Source organism: Condylura cristata, unplaced genomic scaffold, assembly GCF_000260355.1.
Source record: "Condylura cristata isolate star-nosed mole 26May11 unplaced genomic scaffold, ConCri1.0 scaffold00011, whole genome shotgun sequence".
Taxonomy (NCBI): Eukaryota; Metazoa; Chordata; class Mammalia; order Eulipotyphla; family Talpidae; genus Condylura; species Condylura cristata.
The window spans coordinates 36,536,050-36,553,017 of record NW_004567112.1 but is presented as its reverse complement, the minus strand read 5'-3'; the positions used below and the strand labels follow the sequence as shown (position 1 = coordinate 36,553,017).

The following is a 16,968-nucleotide window of genomic DNA, read 5'->3' as shown; positions in this document are numbered from 1 at the left end:
TTACTATCTCAGTCTAAATCAACACGATTGCCTTCTCACTTTTAGATGAGGGCCAGGTTATTTAGACAGCACATTCTTCAAGCTGAAGGAAACAAAGCCTGGAGTTACTTGGGTTTCTGCACCAGCTGGCACCTCTTTCTTATCTCTAATAGATTCTCTTTTCCCAAGCTAGGTTTCGTGCTAGGCTTATGATTAAGTTCCAAGTATCTAGTGATCACATTGCAGGGAGTGGGGGAAGACAAAGAACTAGGCTGCTCACCTGAATCTTCACTATCATAGCATGTCCTACTGAATGACTGGAATTCAACTTGGGGAGGCAGGTCCTGTGTGGACACTGGAGTGCCCTGGGGATCTGCATAAAGCAGCAGCAAAGGCTGATAATGCCCCTTGATGCATTTGGTCACCACATCCTTCCATTTAGGTCCAATCTAAATCAGAAACAACCAAAAGAACATGATAATTACACTTTATATCTATAATTAAAACATTATCTTACTGTTCTATTTTTCTAAAGAAAATAAAAGAGATAAAAAGAATTGAGTGATGATACAACAAAAGAGATCTCAGACCTAAACTTCATTGATTTTCAGTTAAAACCTTTTTGAAAGCATTAAAATCTTACAAAGAAAGTAACAATGAATAAATTATTCTTATTTGTTTGAAAGGTCAATTTAGTTATGAATTATACAATGACAAGTTCTCAAAGGTAGATAGGATGCAAAGGTAGACTTCAGCTTCTTTTGTGATCAATTTCTGCACAAACCTCAATCAAATTAAATTCCTAGCTAGAAACTGTCATTTCCATAATTTTCTCCTAAATATTAAAATAACTTTTATGAAGTTAAAGAGCAGACAGAAACTCTCTCACAAACAGACAGCCTTAGAATAAATGACATTCCTTTTCAGAGTTCATACATGGCAGGACATAAAATGTCAAACTGCTTAGAATAGACAGCTGAACCTCTGGTTATTAGCTTTATGCTAGGTTCAGTACTACCACAGCAGTGAAAAAGAATGACAGAATAGTCATGGAAACAAAAATCTAAGTAAATCCTCTAACTTACCCTCTCTTAAGCTTGAACCTGTGATATTTTAGATGTCCTGGAGCTGGACAACTAGCAAAGTGCTTATTGCATAATAGACCTCCAGTATATTTACAATTGAGTTGTCATTATTTTAACTAAAATATACTTGCATGCGCTTTTTACAGACAAACCTTTTAAAGCAGATACTACTTTTCAAAAAATATCTAAAGCTCAAAAAATTTATATGAGTTGCTCAAAATTACAAGAGCAAACAGAGATAAATCTGGGATTCTGACAAACACTAAAGTATTTGCTGAAGACACTGCTTTGAGTCCATGGGTTGGTAAACAATACAGTTTCCTACCTGCTAACTTATCACCGGGGCTTCTTAACTCATGCAAATCACTTAACCTACTTCTGTTAACAAACTCTGGTACAGACCATAGTTTCCAGCTTTAAGTATCATCATAGCCCTTTTTTCCCTACAGTATCTCAAAACACATATATCTGTGACAGGGCACCCCCATGAAATAACAATCGAAGAGTAATTTCTAGCGATCCTGCAACACAGTATTAATCACAGATAATTCCAAGACTTGGAATCCTAAACTTCATGCTAACCTTATAACCTAAATAAAGGGATGATCCTGTTACTGTTCAAATCAACTTTTAATACATTTTAAAAATATTTTTTCGGCCCTCCCTAGTGGCGCAACCAGTTAAAGCACAGCACTAAGAAGCTAAAGCCACTTCAGCATGAGTTCAATCCCCGCCCTGAAAGAGATCCACATGGCACGGCAGACCTCTCCTGGCTTTCCTGCTACTACTCTCAGCAGTGTACTTCGTAGATCTGCCTGTTCTGCTCCCTACTCTGTGTCTAGTGAATCCTCTCAGCCCCTGCACCTCTGGCCTATACCACAGGTCTGTATGCATAAATAAATAAATCTTTAAAAATATATATTTTGTCACAGCTCTCCTGCCTTCCTGTGTGTGTGCATGTATCTCTCTTCCTCGTTTTCCTTAAAAGCCTGTCCTTTAAAAAATGTAAAAATAAAAATGTATTTATTTTCACAAATAAAAATGTGTAATAAATCTGTTAACTATAAATACAAACTGTGCTGAATGACTGCTAAGAGAACCTAGAGGAAAAAAAAAAATATATATATATATATATGAGGCTTGCCATTTATTAAGGAAGACTGATAATCTCATAATCAAAATTATGAAAATGAAACACTAAAGACAAATAATTTATCTTAGGTTTTTGTTGCAGTCATTAATCATTTAAGAAGGACTTAGTATTTCTACCTCCTTGACATGAGCATCATCAAAATACATCCATTTGCGGATCTTTGTTTGGAAAAAAAATGTAGAATAATGTTTGCCATAGTAACAGATCATTCCTACTAAGTACAGTTCAGACTGCTTGGCCCGGTCATCTGTCACTCTGAAAAACAGCTGTATGGAGAGAGGAGAAAGAAAAAAGCAGTCACATACTCAACTTCCTCACATCATCTCTTAGAGAACACCATCATTTCTTAATTAAGGTACTGAATTGCTTTAGTATATATTTTGCTAGTTCATAGTAATCAGAAATGAACCAAAAAAGACAAAATGTAGGGGAAAATCAAGACAGATAGTGACCAGTAAACTGGTATAGTAGTGGTGTTGCTTTATTACTTTCAATAATAATGAAGTATGACCAGTCTTACTAGTAAACTATCATAAGAGGAGCTATCAAAGTTGAAAAAGCAAAATACTCTCAAGTTTAAAAAGTTACTTGTCAACTAATCCCACAAATAGAATTTTCTGCTGATATCCTGAGGAGGGGATAAAATAGCATGTGATCATGTATATATATTGTATACATGCAATATGTACACACAATATATGCACAAGTTCATGACACCATAATACTTGTTATATGAGTTTAGTGTTCACCATCCTTCTAAGGAAGAACTTTAAGTCAGAGATAAGAGCAACTAACACTCACATCACCCAGTTTAAGGCAGGTGCCTAGGCTGTGAATGACATCCTCTGCCAAGTCTGAGTGGTCTGAGTCCCATACCAGTCCAATTGTGATAATCTGTGGGGCATTCATCAAAACACGACGAATCCGGATTCTCTCTCCACAGTTGCTCTGAAGTACACATACAGAGTTAGTTTAACTATTTCTCAATGGCACAGTCTCAGTTCTATTGATCCCAGTGTTCCCTTTTCTAGTTCCAATACCACCGCTGCTATAACTCACCGGACAGTTCCGCAGATCCCCCATAGTACTGGCGTTCTGCAGCAGCTCACCAAACATCCTTGGTGAGGGTTTTTCTCGTCTTTCCAACATACAGATAGCCTGATTGCTTCAAAATAGGGAATGGAAGGAGGGGGATGATGATGGGAATTATACAGAGTTATAGCTAATGAAATAAATCATTCATGTAAACATCTAAACCCACATGTTTGAGTCTCTTTTACTATCTGCTATAGCAAACAAAGCCCTTGTCCTGACCAGTCTCAGTATCCCACAAACCCAATGAGTGTCTCTGCCTGTCCCAAAAGTCAAAGCATATAGAATCCCCATTCCTCCTCCCACTTTTCTGGGAAGAAAGTAATCTGAGAAAAAAAGAGACATGGAAAAGGAAAGAAAGAAAACAAAGGTTATTTTAAAATTACTGTTCCATGTTACTATAATGCAGCAGAGACTCAGTAATAAGAATATAAACTATGTAGGTGACTTCAGTTAAAACTCAGTCAGCTGAAGGAGTACCTACTAGTATAAATAGAGAATGCTCCAAGACTCACCAAAGAGAAGTGGTAGAGATGTAATGCACCATCTGGATGAAAGGCAGAGGATCAGAGGTGGCACCGCAGCTAGTACATACACACTGGGTCCAAGGAGAATAAAGCAAAACCAAGCAGCCAGTCAATAACTGTTTTTGTACTTATTTTACATGCCAGGATAAATTGTTGAAGAAAAGGACTAAGAAGTGATACAGACAGAGAAATGGCTCACCTGCTCAAACAACGTCATTGCAAATTTCTGGTGGGAAATACAATGTTGGGCAGTACATATATCCTCTTTGGTTTCATCAGCAATGTGAAAGTGAATTCTCATCAGGAGGTTTTCCTGACAGTAAGAATAAAAGCAGTGCATCATCAGTACTTAACAGACAACTGTATAAATTAGTAAACAGTTTACTCCAAAAAGCAGTAACCCTCCTGGACAGCAGGAACAGCTCTGATTTTGTCATTTTTTTCATTTGAAATACCTATAAATTCACAGAAAGTTTTTAAAAAATTATACAGAGGGACAATGTACTCTTCATCCACTTTCAACAGTAACATCCTGACTAACTACAACATCCAAACCAGGAAATGGATATTAATATAATCCACAACCTAACAATTTTACATATACTTGTGTGTATGTGTGTGAATGTAGTATTATACAATGTTACCACATATAAAGAATCATTTAACTACTCTACCATAATCAAGATATAAAACCATTCTGTCACTACAGACCTTACTTACCCAATTTCAACACTAGCCTCAAGCAACCACTGATGTTTCCCTGCCTCTATAACTTCGTTATTTGAAGAATTTTATATAAATGGGATCATACATAAGCTCTAAAAACTATATTTTTCACTCAACATAATTTTCTCTCTTTTTTTAAAAGATGTATTTATTTATGCATACAAGAAGGGGGGTATAGGCCAGAGGCGTGGGCAGTAAGAGGATTCACCTGAGGCAGAGTTGGGACCAGAACAGGCAGACCCACCAAAACACACTGCTGAGAGGAGCAGCAGACAAGACAGGAAAGGTCTGCTGCACCATGTGGGTCAGCTCCCTGGCCAGGGATTGAACTTGTGCTGCAGTGGTTACAGATAGTTTCATAGTACTGAGACTCAACCCCTTGTGACAACAGGGAGGCCCTCAGTATAATTTTCTTAAAACCTATTTAAGTTGATGAATAAAACAGTAATTTGCTCCTTTTAATTGCTGCAAGGTATCCCAAGGTATGAAAGCACCACAATTTGTTTCATTACTTACCTACTAAAGGATATGTGGGTGTTTTCCTTTTTTTAAATTTTTATTTATTTATACATTCAAGATCTAGGATATAGGCCAGAGATGCGGGGGACTGGTGGGGCTGCAGTGCTCTGTCTCACTAGAGACAGAGCAGGGAGCAGTGGATGAAACATGAGAGGTCTGCTGCAACATATGGGTCACCTCACTGACCAGAGATTGAACTAGTGCTGTAGTGACTGTAGATAGCTTCATAGTGCTGCGTTTTAACCCCTTGTGCCACCAGGGAGACCCTTCTCTTGGGAGGGGCTATTATGAATAAAGCTTCTATGAACATTTATGTACTGACTTTTGAATGAACATATGTTCTCATTTCTCTAGGACACATGTCAAGGAATTCCATGAATCATATGGGAGTTCCAAGTTTAGTTGTTGTTTTTTTTTTTAAACAAACTGCCAAACTATTTTTGAAGAGAGTTTATCATATTTTATGTTCTTACCATCAAAATATCTATAATCTAGTTTCTCAAGAGTAACTCTGATTTGGTCAACATTTTATCCTGTGATGTGATATATATTGCTTTCAGATTTACTTAAGGGACAAAGTCTTTTGAAGTTGGATAGATAAAACTCAAGAAATTTTCTACTAAAAGTCAGCAGAAGCAAAGTAGCTACTAAATAGCATATCATACTTGTGCCAGGGACTTAATTATTCTCTAGTTATCTTTAGTAAAGCAGAACTCTTAATGTGTGAGTCCCCACAAACCAGCAACATCATTATTAGTATCACCTGAAAAATTTTTAGAGTTATTTTTGAGCCCACTCTGGAACTACTCAATCAGAAACTCAAGGGAATGGGACCTAGCAATTTGTATTTAATAAATTCCTACCTTCCTCTTTGAAGGTAGGAATCACTATTGTTTTATGCAATAGCAAGCACAAAACTACCCTAAAACCTAATTAAAAAGAACATAACTACTAAACAATTCCTATGCATTCACAGAGACAACCTAGAGCTAAAGAAATTAGGGAAAATTTTCATTCTAACTGTAGAGAACAAGGCATAGTCAACTCCTCCTCAGTAAAGCAGCCAGCCCTTGATAAAGACCATCAACAGCCCCACCCCATGTTAAACAGGGCCAGAGACCAGCACTTACAAAGCACTCTGCAGCATCATCCATAATTCCCAGCTGGAAACGCTGTTCATCCTGAAAAGTCTTTGCCAGAGCACTGCGGAGAGTGTCAGATGGAAGCACTTTCTCACTACTACACTGAAACTGGTTAAAGATACCCTGCAGGGAAGAGGTTAGACAAGAGAAAAGCACAATGCTGTTATTAAGCTCCTGTACATCCCAGTTTGTCATGCCAGCATGCTCATGATTATAGTTATAGAACCAAATGTACCAACCGTACTTCCCAGGAGTTGATATACTTGCAGTTAGTTAAAAAAAAAAAAAAAAAGTGAAAGATCAAGAGTCAAAATAATGTGCCTGATCTGTGCTAACAGAATTTTTGTTACTCCATCTGAGTGTGATGTCATCCAGGACACATTAGGAAAAATCACTCTCATAAATTAAAGTAATGCAATTATATCACTTCCTCTGATACAGATAGAGGTAGATGGTCAGGTAACTAGGGATAAATTACATATAAATAGTTTGGTAAAATATTCCCTGGGGACTCATTCTATGAAATTTGGCCACCTTTTTTGAAATTGTTTAGCTATGTAAAATTACCCTAAGTACACCCACATGTCTAACAGCAAGAATATTCTGTTATGCTTACTTCTAGTGTACAGAGTCCTATTTAAGAAATGCCCACTCTCAGTCATTCACTATCATGAGTTTGTTACATAACCTTCTGTTTTTTAATACTTTCACATAAATATGTATAAATATACACATCCAGACTTAAATGAAACATAGTATCCTTTTATGTATGTTTTTGCTTAAAGATAACAATGTATTATAAAGACTGATTTATCATAAATGATGCATACCAGAAACTTACATATTATCATATTATATATTATTACTTTAAAAAATTGTTTTTAAGTATCACCTACTTCATTTTTTTTTAATTAATCTTTGCTTTTTTTTGGATATAGAATCATTTTATTCAAATATTTTGATAGAACATTACTTTTTTTTTTACTTCATTCTTCATTTTGTACATTTTTTTCATCTCAGTTGTAGTCCCCGTGGACTTCCCACCATCACTTCACCCATGTGCCATCACCATTATCCTTTGTGCTCTTCCATCCAGCTTTGATCCAGTTCCCCTCCCTCTTTTCCCCTGTAGAATGTCTCTGGTTTATAGTTGTTAGTTGATGTGTTTTTACTTTATTACAATTACAATTTTTTTTCCTGATCCCTTACACTACTGCTATGAGTGAAACTATCCGGTACTTTTCATTTTCTTTCTGGCTTATTTCAAACACTGCTTTTGTGATCTACCCATGATGATATACTACACAGACCTGGCTCATACCTTTTTCCTGCTATATGGTAATTCATCAGGTGACTCTAACACATTTATCATCCATCTCTTTGTTGACAGACATTTTGGCAGTCTCCCAATTTTTTGCTATTTTTAAAGACATTATGCCAACGTATACTTCCACCAGTGCATGAATATAAATCAATTTCCTGATATCCTTGTCAGCAATTAGACTAGTTGATTTTATTCATTCTAATTACATTTAGTTTTTCAGGGTCTTTTTTGACAAATATACTACTTGCGACAGGGTCTACTTGTGACAAATATATTCCAGTTTTCTGGTATCTTTTAATGTGAAACTTTTTTTTCTCTTGGTATAACTAAACGTTTGGTATAGCTTACCTTCTGTTTCATGCACATCTAGAACAATGATGAATATGATGGCCAGAGAATAGAAACAGAGGGCCAACAAGTGGTACCTGACTTACTGAGTACTTCTGAAATGGTATTGGACCCACCTCACAGAAACTAGAATGTGCTCTTTAACATCACAAGGCCCAAATCTTCACTAAACCATTCAGATAAGCAATTTAACAATGAGTTAGATCAACAAATGTCATCCAACTGAATTTCTTGTTAGTAATCCTGTCAAATTGAAAAATATCCCAGGATTATTTTTCAGACTTGCCAATGAGGTCAGAACAAGAATACTTTATAAATCTACCTGTATGGCTTAAAAACAGGAGGCCTCACCAACCTAGAATGATCAATTCTTGGCCCTCATTTTACTTCACCTATCAGCAACTCAGTCACTCATTCCTTCAGGTTTTATCCAAATAGAACCTTCCTGATCATTCTATTTAAAATTGCAAGCTCAAATCCCTCTCTCTTTGCCAAGCCTCCGATCTTTACATGTTATATCTGCCATCTGTCATATCATGTTTTTCATTTAGTTGCCTGAGCCTACTCTGGAGACTACATCAGAGTTTTCTGTACTTTAATTCACTGTTACACTCCTAGAAACGTCTATAAGTTAGTGATCTGAACACTTGATAATTTACTAAAAGTCATCTCAGCTTGATGAAACTTAGTGAACATATCTCAATCTTCTGCTCTTCCCAAATATAAATAAGACATTACTGTTGACAAAGGCTCTACTAGAGCAAGGGACAGATGAGGGTTGATCCTTTATTCAGAGCCCAAAACTAGTTCCAAAACAAGTCAATGAGAAATCAGTTCCAAGATAGTTCTGTACAGATATATTTGTAAACTATAGCCCCTTTAGTCTTTATCAACTGGGTTCCACCCTGAAGAATTAAGCCCTTAGAGAGCCTCCCTTTAAGTGGCACAGGGGTTAAAGACAAGCACTACCAAGCTATTGAGCTACTGCCAGCCACTACAGCATGAGCTCCATCCCTGTAGTCAAGGAGCTGACCTACATGTTGTAGCAGAACTCTTCTGTCTCGCCCACTCCTCCCCTCAGCATTGTATTTCAGTACATCTGCCTATTCTGCTCTCTACTCTGTCTCTAGTGAACACTCTCACCCCACCCCCAACACCTCTGACCAATACCCCTGTTCTTGTAGGTATAAAATAAATCTTAAAAAAAAAAAAGAAGGTCCCTCCCTAATGGTGCAATGACTTAAAGCACAACACTCTGAAACTATTGCAGCCACTGCAGCACAAGTTGGATCCCAGGCCTGGGAGCTGACCCACATGGTATGGCAGACCTCTTCTGACCCACCCACTGCTCTCCTCAGTGTATTTCAGTTAATCTGCCTGTTCTGCTTCCCATTCTGTCTCTGGTAAATCCTCTCACCCCTTGCCTGGCCTGTATCCCAGTTCTGTATGTATAAATAAATCTTTAAAAAAAGAAAAAGAAGAAGACCTTAGAAGGCCTATAGTATAAGCTGCTAATGAATTAACTTCTTTCCTTTGCAGAGTATTAGTGTTACCATCCAAGGAAGAATTAAGAAAATAGTTGCACAAATCACTTCCTTTGTTCTGCAATTCAGATGAGCCTGTTTGAGAAAGTACAAGCATAGAGTGATAGTATAACATAATATTTAAGAGCAAGGAAACTAGAACAAGACTATATGGGTTCAAAATCCTAGCCTTACTACTTACCATATGTATGCTTTTGGACAAGTTACTTAACTTTTCTAAACTTCAGTTTCCTCTTTTAAAAGAGGATTAATAATAGATTTTATTTCCTAGGGCTATATGAAGATTTTTTTCCAAAGCTTTATTTGTATACAAGAACTGGGGTGTAGGCCAGAGGTGCAGGGGGTCAGAGGATTCACCAAAGACAGTGAGAAGCAGAACAGGTGGGTCTGCTGCACCATATGGGTCAGCTCCCTGGCTCGAACTCATGCTGCAGTGGTTGCTGATAGCATCACAGTGCTGAGACTTAACCCCTTGCACAAAAAGGGAGGTCCTATCTGAGGATTTAAAAAGTTATCTATAGTTCTACTTATCTAAAATATATTAGACGAATGCCTGGCAATATAAGTGCTCAGTATTAGCTGCTATCATCATCATCATCATAATCATCTGGGAATCATTTTAGGTTACTACGAAGTCTGTCTGTAACTGACCTATGTTGAATAAGGGCCTTAAGTATTTCTACCCTGAGTTATTTCCCCAATCTCTTAAGTCTGGAAAGGAAGAATCAAACTCTTTTCTGTTGCTTGTGTTAAAGAACAGCAAATTTTCCATAATCTATGTATCAGGGATTTCAGCAAAGAAAGGAAAAGACCTAATGTTAGATATCTTCACATATCCAAGTGGATCTGCAGCAACAGATCTGACTCTTGGTTTAGTGGCACTAAAGTCTCCATGTTAAACTTTTTCTCCTCTCTTAATTACAAACAGCTTTCTCCACACACAATGACCATTCAGGATGACCTCTGCTTGAAGCTTCTTTATTTTCTAATTTTAAGTATTTTTATCTGTCTTACATTCCTACTGTTAGGACGAAGCAGAGATGAAGCTGCCTGAGTCCACCCAGCATGCATTTGTGGAGTCACAGCTCTGGAAGAAGCTGTAGCACAAAAGCCCCTCTGTTAGAGCAGCACACTAACCCCTGTGTGTCCCTCTCACATGAGCACAAGGCTGGAACAGGCCTCCTCCTGCTCCCATTTTCACCCTCCTCCCACCTTTCCCAGAGGGAGATCCTGTTCACACCAAAGAAAGCCAAGAACATTTAGTTCAGCAGTAAGAACAGGTGGTAGCACCAATAAAGAACAAAAACTGGTATTCTTCCAGTGCTACATTCTATGGCAGGGAGGGAGAAAGGAAAAGAAAAACCAAACTCAAGAATCATTTTTCCCTGTGGGGTCCCTGGTGGTTTCAATAAACAGAGAATACACCTTTGGGTATTTTTCTCTGCCCTTCTCAGAAGGTGAAACCGAAGAAATCCTCCTTCTGGTTCTCAGGAAAGGCACGTCATGTTTGTGTGCTAACTATTTTCTTGGATGCAAAGCAAAAGCAACAAGACTTAAATGACTAAAAGCAGGTGCTTCTCCACCCATCTCTTGGATTAAGTAGCAATAATTCTACCCATATGAGCACATAATTATTTAAATTAGTGAAAAGCATATAAATAAGATAGAAGTACTATAAAGACAAAAAGTCTTTGTGCTTGGCATCTACAAATACAACTGTTACTTAAGGGTTGTTTGTTTTTCCCCCTAAAACAGACTTTTTGTCTTTAGGCAGGGAACAGCTGTTTATTTCTCTCAGTGTTTTCTAGGTGTAACTAAAAGAAGTCAAGAGTAAAGAAGATGGGGGTCAAAGAGGATTAATGTTGATGGTTTTAAGGGCCCAAGGCCTATGAAAGTGCCTAGTCAGCAGTACAGCTTACTCTGGTGTGGTGTCTAGCGATACCTTCTTTAAAGGCACAACCCATTTTATACACTACTCCTACCTCAATTCTCTGGGTTTCTCTTCTTGATCTGATCTTTCCAAATCTATCATTATTTTGGCTCTCACATTCTTCTTTTTTCCATACCTCCTCAAATTCATAGAATCTACTTGTAGCCAATCTACCCTGTCTGTAAACACAACCTTCTAAGAGGAAGATAATGTAGCTAATCCTTGATGGGCACTGCCTTCTGGAAAAGAGGACTTGCATTGATTTTGTGTGTTACAAAGAATGTTGAATGTTTTAAGAGGGGAAGGTGTATGTAAATATCTATCATTTTGGCACCAAATACAGTAACACTGGATTTTTAACATTTTATTGCAGAAAATTTGACAAAATAGCACAGTAAGCGCACAGGTACCTTTCATCTTCAACAATGACCAGCTTGTGATCAATCTCATTTCATCTATACCACCACTCCCACCACTTACTCCACTCCCAGACCATTTTGAAGCAAGTACCAAACAATATTCATCTTAAATAGTTCAGCAATGCTTCTTAAAAAAAAATAAGAACATTTTTGTTTAAAATAGTATTATGGTCATAGTATTATGACCATACCCAGAAAAAGATAAAATAGCATTTCCTTAGTATCATTAAATATCAAGTCAGTGGCAGAACTCTTGGTTCAACTTTAATAAAGGCAGAGAACATCTGGAACCCAATTGATAAAGACTAAAGGGGCTAGAGTTTACAAATATATCTGTAGTTTAGTTTCTCACTTGGAATTCTTTAACCTTACATTTAAAAATATCAACAGCTACCTTCTGGATTTCCTGATTAGAAAGGCACCTGCATCAGTCCCTTTAAATTAAATTCAGCCATCAATAACATAGCTCCCCCATGAATTTAGAGCTTTTATTTGCATTCAGCTTATAACCCAGTACTTTGGACTTGCAATGGTGAAGTTAAAGACATGATATGCTAACTATCATTGTCACTCTTAGTACCTATGTAAAGTAGACACGTACAGAAATAGAGACACAAAAACAGAAAGACTTCAAGACACTGGATAAAAAAACAGAAGCAAAGACAGGTCATTTTACCAAGGGATAGTATTGCTTTGAGTAAGAAATCATAAACTTAATGCTGCGATTTTACAAACTATAAGTCAATTTACTAATTTTTGCCAAGATCAGAAATATGGGACCTTATAGATTACTAACAGTATTCACATCAAATTTTGTAATCAATACCATAACCAATTAGCCCATAGGGGAAATGAAAAAGAGGAACCTCCCAGACATGCACAAAGATATTGCGATTCTATAAGTTTCAAGTCTTGCCACATACTCTGGAAAGGAAAGAATCATAAAGATCTACTATTTTTTTTTCCTTATGGACATACCTTTCTATTTGATATCATATAAAGTAGTGAACTCCAAAATTTTAAAAGGAGACAAAACTCAGTTTTATATCATCAATGTTATGTCAATGGCTAACTCTGTTGAGATTATTTAGGTATAGCCTGTGGCAAATCTTTAATAGGACTTTAATTCTATGAAATCTTAAACAAAAGACCACACAAATATTCTCATATCCCATAAATAAACAAAACAAGGAAGTTCAACTCAAATAGATGATACTAACACTAGTTATAAAGGCATACCTTCCTTATGTAAGGACTGCTTATTACTAACTAAAATTTCTAGGGAACAAAACAGATATCTAAATTTCCTAGTTTAAATGGTCCTAAGTTATAAATTTTCTTTTCCCTGATATTGGTCATAACTAAAGGACATGAAGACCGTTCCAGTTCTATCATCTACAAAAGAAAGGAGAGGACCAATAGTAAGCTATGAGTAATTTCTTATACCACTTTACTCCCTTGTGCTTATGCTTCAGTACCCAAGAGGAACATGATATATATTATAAAATATAGAGGGATTTGTTGCCTAAACTCTCAAATCTCCCATCTCACACCATTAACAAATATGCAATCAATGAGACACAGACTTTCCTGCATGTACACACAAAGACAATTACATATAAAAACCTATCTCCTCACCTTCTCTCCACCCACCACCATTCCTTGACTTTAATGCTTCATTCCAGTATTCTTAAAAGAAAAATCACTGAGAAGATTTGTTGAATTTAACCAATCAATGCAGCATTCTTCTTTGCCTATTAACAGAAAACACTCTGTCCTACATCCTGGCACTGCAAAGCCTCCAGTACAATCCCTGGAAGGAGAACAAAATCTCTGTGGCATACTAAGTACAGAGGACGGATTTCCTCCCCTGTATGGAGATAAATAAATAAGCCAACACCAAAGTAAAATCATACCCTGGGGGCTAAAGAGGTTGTAAGAGCAAATTCAATATGAATAATAAATAAGAGCTTCATGACAACCACTTAGATCAGGAAAAATCTTTCAGTTAATACTAGACAGGAATAAATTTGGGGGGCTGAAGGGGTAGTGTTAGTAGCACACAATTCTCTTTTATTTACTAAGAGTTCAAAGGCATTATAGTTCAAAGTAAACAGAAAGACACATTGACACAAATTATTTTTAGGAAAGCCATCATTAATAATTCACATGCAAGATTTTGAAGGGACTGAATATGACATGGGGGGAGATACATTTTCAGGACCAAAATATTATCAAAAATATTAGGTATAAACCACCAAGTAGCAATTACAAGCAATTGCTTGACACAACAAATATCCTATGATACCTAGTAAAGATCACAAGACAGGAATACATAAAGCAGAAGAAAAAAATATTAAAACAAAGTCCACACAGTGAGCCAAAAGATATTCACATAAGGAATTTCAGGCTTGTTGCAAGATACAGAAACAACTGGAAAGAAAAAGCTATGGAAAACATATCTTTCAGCTAGACTTAGAAGGGCAAGTCTTTCTACTATCAGAATAAGGGAAAACTGGCTAGCTTCTGGTTCATTTAGAGACAAATTTGTATTCCTTTTTGTCCTTAATAAGTAGGTTCTAGAGCTAAACAACTGTGCTCCAACATAAAGAGCTCTGGCTTCATAAAACTGACTGGTTCTTATAAAGTACTTCTAATTCAGTTTAGTGTTTTCTATTTTGAAAAAAAAAAAACCTATAATTTTATAAATCTAACAGCATTAGAGAATATAGAAAGTACCTGCAAAAATTAATTCTTCTAACTTTAAAGAAGAGACAGGAAAAAAGGAGATTTAAATAGAATTACAACTACACTGAGACACCACAGATTAACATAACTTAACCACAAGATGCCAGGTAAGTCTTGGTGAATCCCAGCCCTTCACTTTTCCTTTAGCAAATCCTTCCTACCATCAACTCCACCACCACCACCCTCAACATACTTTACTCTTTCCTTACTAAATGAGGTAGGAAGGCTGAGATCAGTTGACCTACTAAAAGACCAAAAGTTACAATATGATAAACTCTGTTTAATATGACAAGCGTGAAAAAGAGGGTAAAAGACAAAAAATAAAATAACAAGTACCCATAAACTCCATTATTAAAAGCTAAAAACTAAATAGTATATCAACCTAGAAAAACTGAGAGTTTACACTATGAACCAGGAAACACCCAGAGAGCAGAAAAGCTAGACTATGATCACAAAAACTCATTCAGCCATGCTAAAAATGCTGTTAAGTCAAACAATCAAGAACCTAGCTAAAGATAGGTTGTATTGACATCAGGAAGGACACATTTCTGAAGTGGAATTCTGAAAGGTGTATGTGGTTTGGTAAAGGGGTGTATTATCATTTATTTATTAGGTCATTGTTTTGAGTGTCTTGAGTGTCTAATGATACTATTACAAATATAAATCTGAGAGAAGGCATAAAAAGAATGATAATCTCTGTGGTATAATTCAGGCGATTTTTAGTTTCTCTCTTTATACTTTAGTACTAGTGATGGTAGTACTTTCATTATATTTACAGGCATCCAGGCAAAATGAATATCATCTGCAATCTATGAGGTACATATAGCAAGTACATCATTTACTATAGCAACTGAAATACAGAGTACCCAGGGAAGGGGAAGAAGGGAAAATAAAGTATGATAGGAGTTTTTAAAATGTTTATAATCATACACTTTTAAGTGATTAGGAGATAACTGGGAGTCACTTCAATGTTGTAAGATGGGAGTAACTTAAAAAAGAGGACTAAAGTTAGAATAAAGGAAAGATAGTCGGAATATATTAGCGATAGAGAAGCAATTGAGGAATCTGAAAAACAGTACCTTTTATTAAACCAGTGAACAGACATTATTAGAAATATCATAAACCAGAGAGAAGGCATAAAGAGAAATGATAATCTCTGCAGTGTAATTCAGGCAATTTTTAGTTTCTCTCTTTACACTTTAGTACCAATGATGATGGTACTTATATTTATAGTAAGTCATTATCAAATAAACAACAAATATGATAATATATACAGCCAAAGAATAATAAAATGCCTATGTGCCCACCACCAATTTTAAAAATAGAAAAATTAGCAATGAGTTTGAGACTTCTAGTTAGTACATCCTCGCCCCCTACCCTGCGCCCCCTTCCTGAAGTAACCTTTGCCCCAAAATTTATGGAAGTAATTTTATTTTTTTTCTATAGATTTATCACATATATGTGCCTGAGAATAATATGTTGAGCTTTGCCTGTTTTTGCTTTGTAAATAAATGGAATCATTTTGTGTAGTCTTCTGTAACTTGTTTTTCATTCAATGTGACATTTTTGTAACTAATCCAAATTAATCTCCAGGTTATATATTTTCACTACTATATAATATTTTACTCCAGAAATAAGCCATATATTTTTAAATCCATTCTACTATAGCAGGGATGGATTGTTTCCACTTTTCTATTATCACCAAAAAAAATTACTTTGGACATTTTTTAATGTACTGTTAAGTATGCACAAAAAGTTTTCTACAGTACATATCTAAAAGTAGAACTGCTGAGTGGTTGGCTGTATGCAAGTTCAACTTTACCAAGTAATGCCAAGCTATTTCCTAAGCAGTGGTATCAATTTATAAACCAACAAGCAATGCATATAAATTCTTAATATTTTATATTTCTAATTTTTTAAATTTCTGCTAACCTGACAATATAGTTTAGCTTATATTCCTCTGACTACTAATGCATCTTTCATGTGCTCATAGGTCATTTGGTCAGCAAAATGCCTGTTTGTCTTTTGTCCATTTTTGTTTCATTTATCTTTTAATTATCCTTTGTTCTCCAGAGCTATGATGGATGCCAATTCTCTTTTGGTTACATATTGTTGGTATTTTCCCCAGTGTGGAGCCTTGTGTCATTACTCTCCTTATAGTGTCTTCTGATGAGAAGTATTCATTTTTTTCCAATTTTGTATTTTTCATGTTTTATATAATAATCACCTCTACTCCATAGGTCATGATAATCCTGTGTGTCTTCTATTAAAAAATTTTTTTCTTAAAAAAAATTTTTTTTTAAGATTTATTTATTTGTGCATACAGAACTGGGGTACAGGTCAGAGATGCAGGGGTGGTGAGAGGATTCACCAGAGACAGTGGGGAGCAGGACAGGCAGATCACTGAAGTATACTGCTGAGAGGAGCGGTGG

At 36.2% G+C, this 16,968-nt stretch overlaps 1 protein-coding gene across 5 annotated transcripts in view; it reads right to left on the bottom strand.

The window, feature by feature from the left end:
• Positions 1-16,968, bottom strand: part of USP54 (ubiquitin specific peptidase 54) — a 111,974-nt gene that overhangs the window by 32,956 nt on the left and 62,050 nt on the right. For all 5 annotated transcript variants that reach the window (XM_012723804.1, XM_012723807.1, XM_012723803.1 and 2 more), the window contains exons 4-10: positions 6,212-6,346; positions 4,036-4,149; positions 3,825-3,907; positions 3,277-3,382; positions 3,019-3,165; positions 2,334-2,483; positions 260-428 (exon numbers count right to left, since the gene is read on the bottom strand). In XM_012723804.1, coding sequence (XP_012579258.1) covers positions 260-428; positions 2,334-2,483; positions 3,019-3,165; positions 3,277-3,382; positions 3,825-3,907; positions 4,036-4,149; positions 6,212-6,346 — 904 coding nt within the window. The remainder of the gene's footprint in view (positions 1-259; positions 429-2,333; positions 2,484-3,018; positions 3,166-3,276; positions 3,383-3,824; positions 3,908-4,035; positions 4,150-6,211; positions 6,347-16,968) is intronic.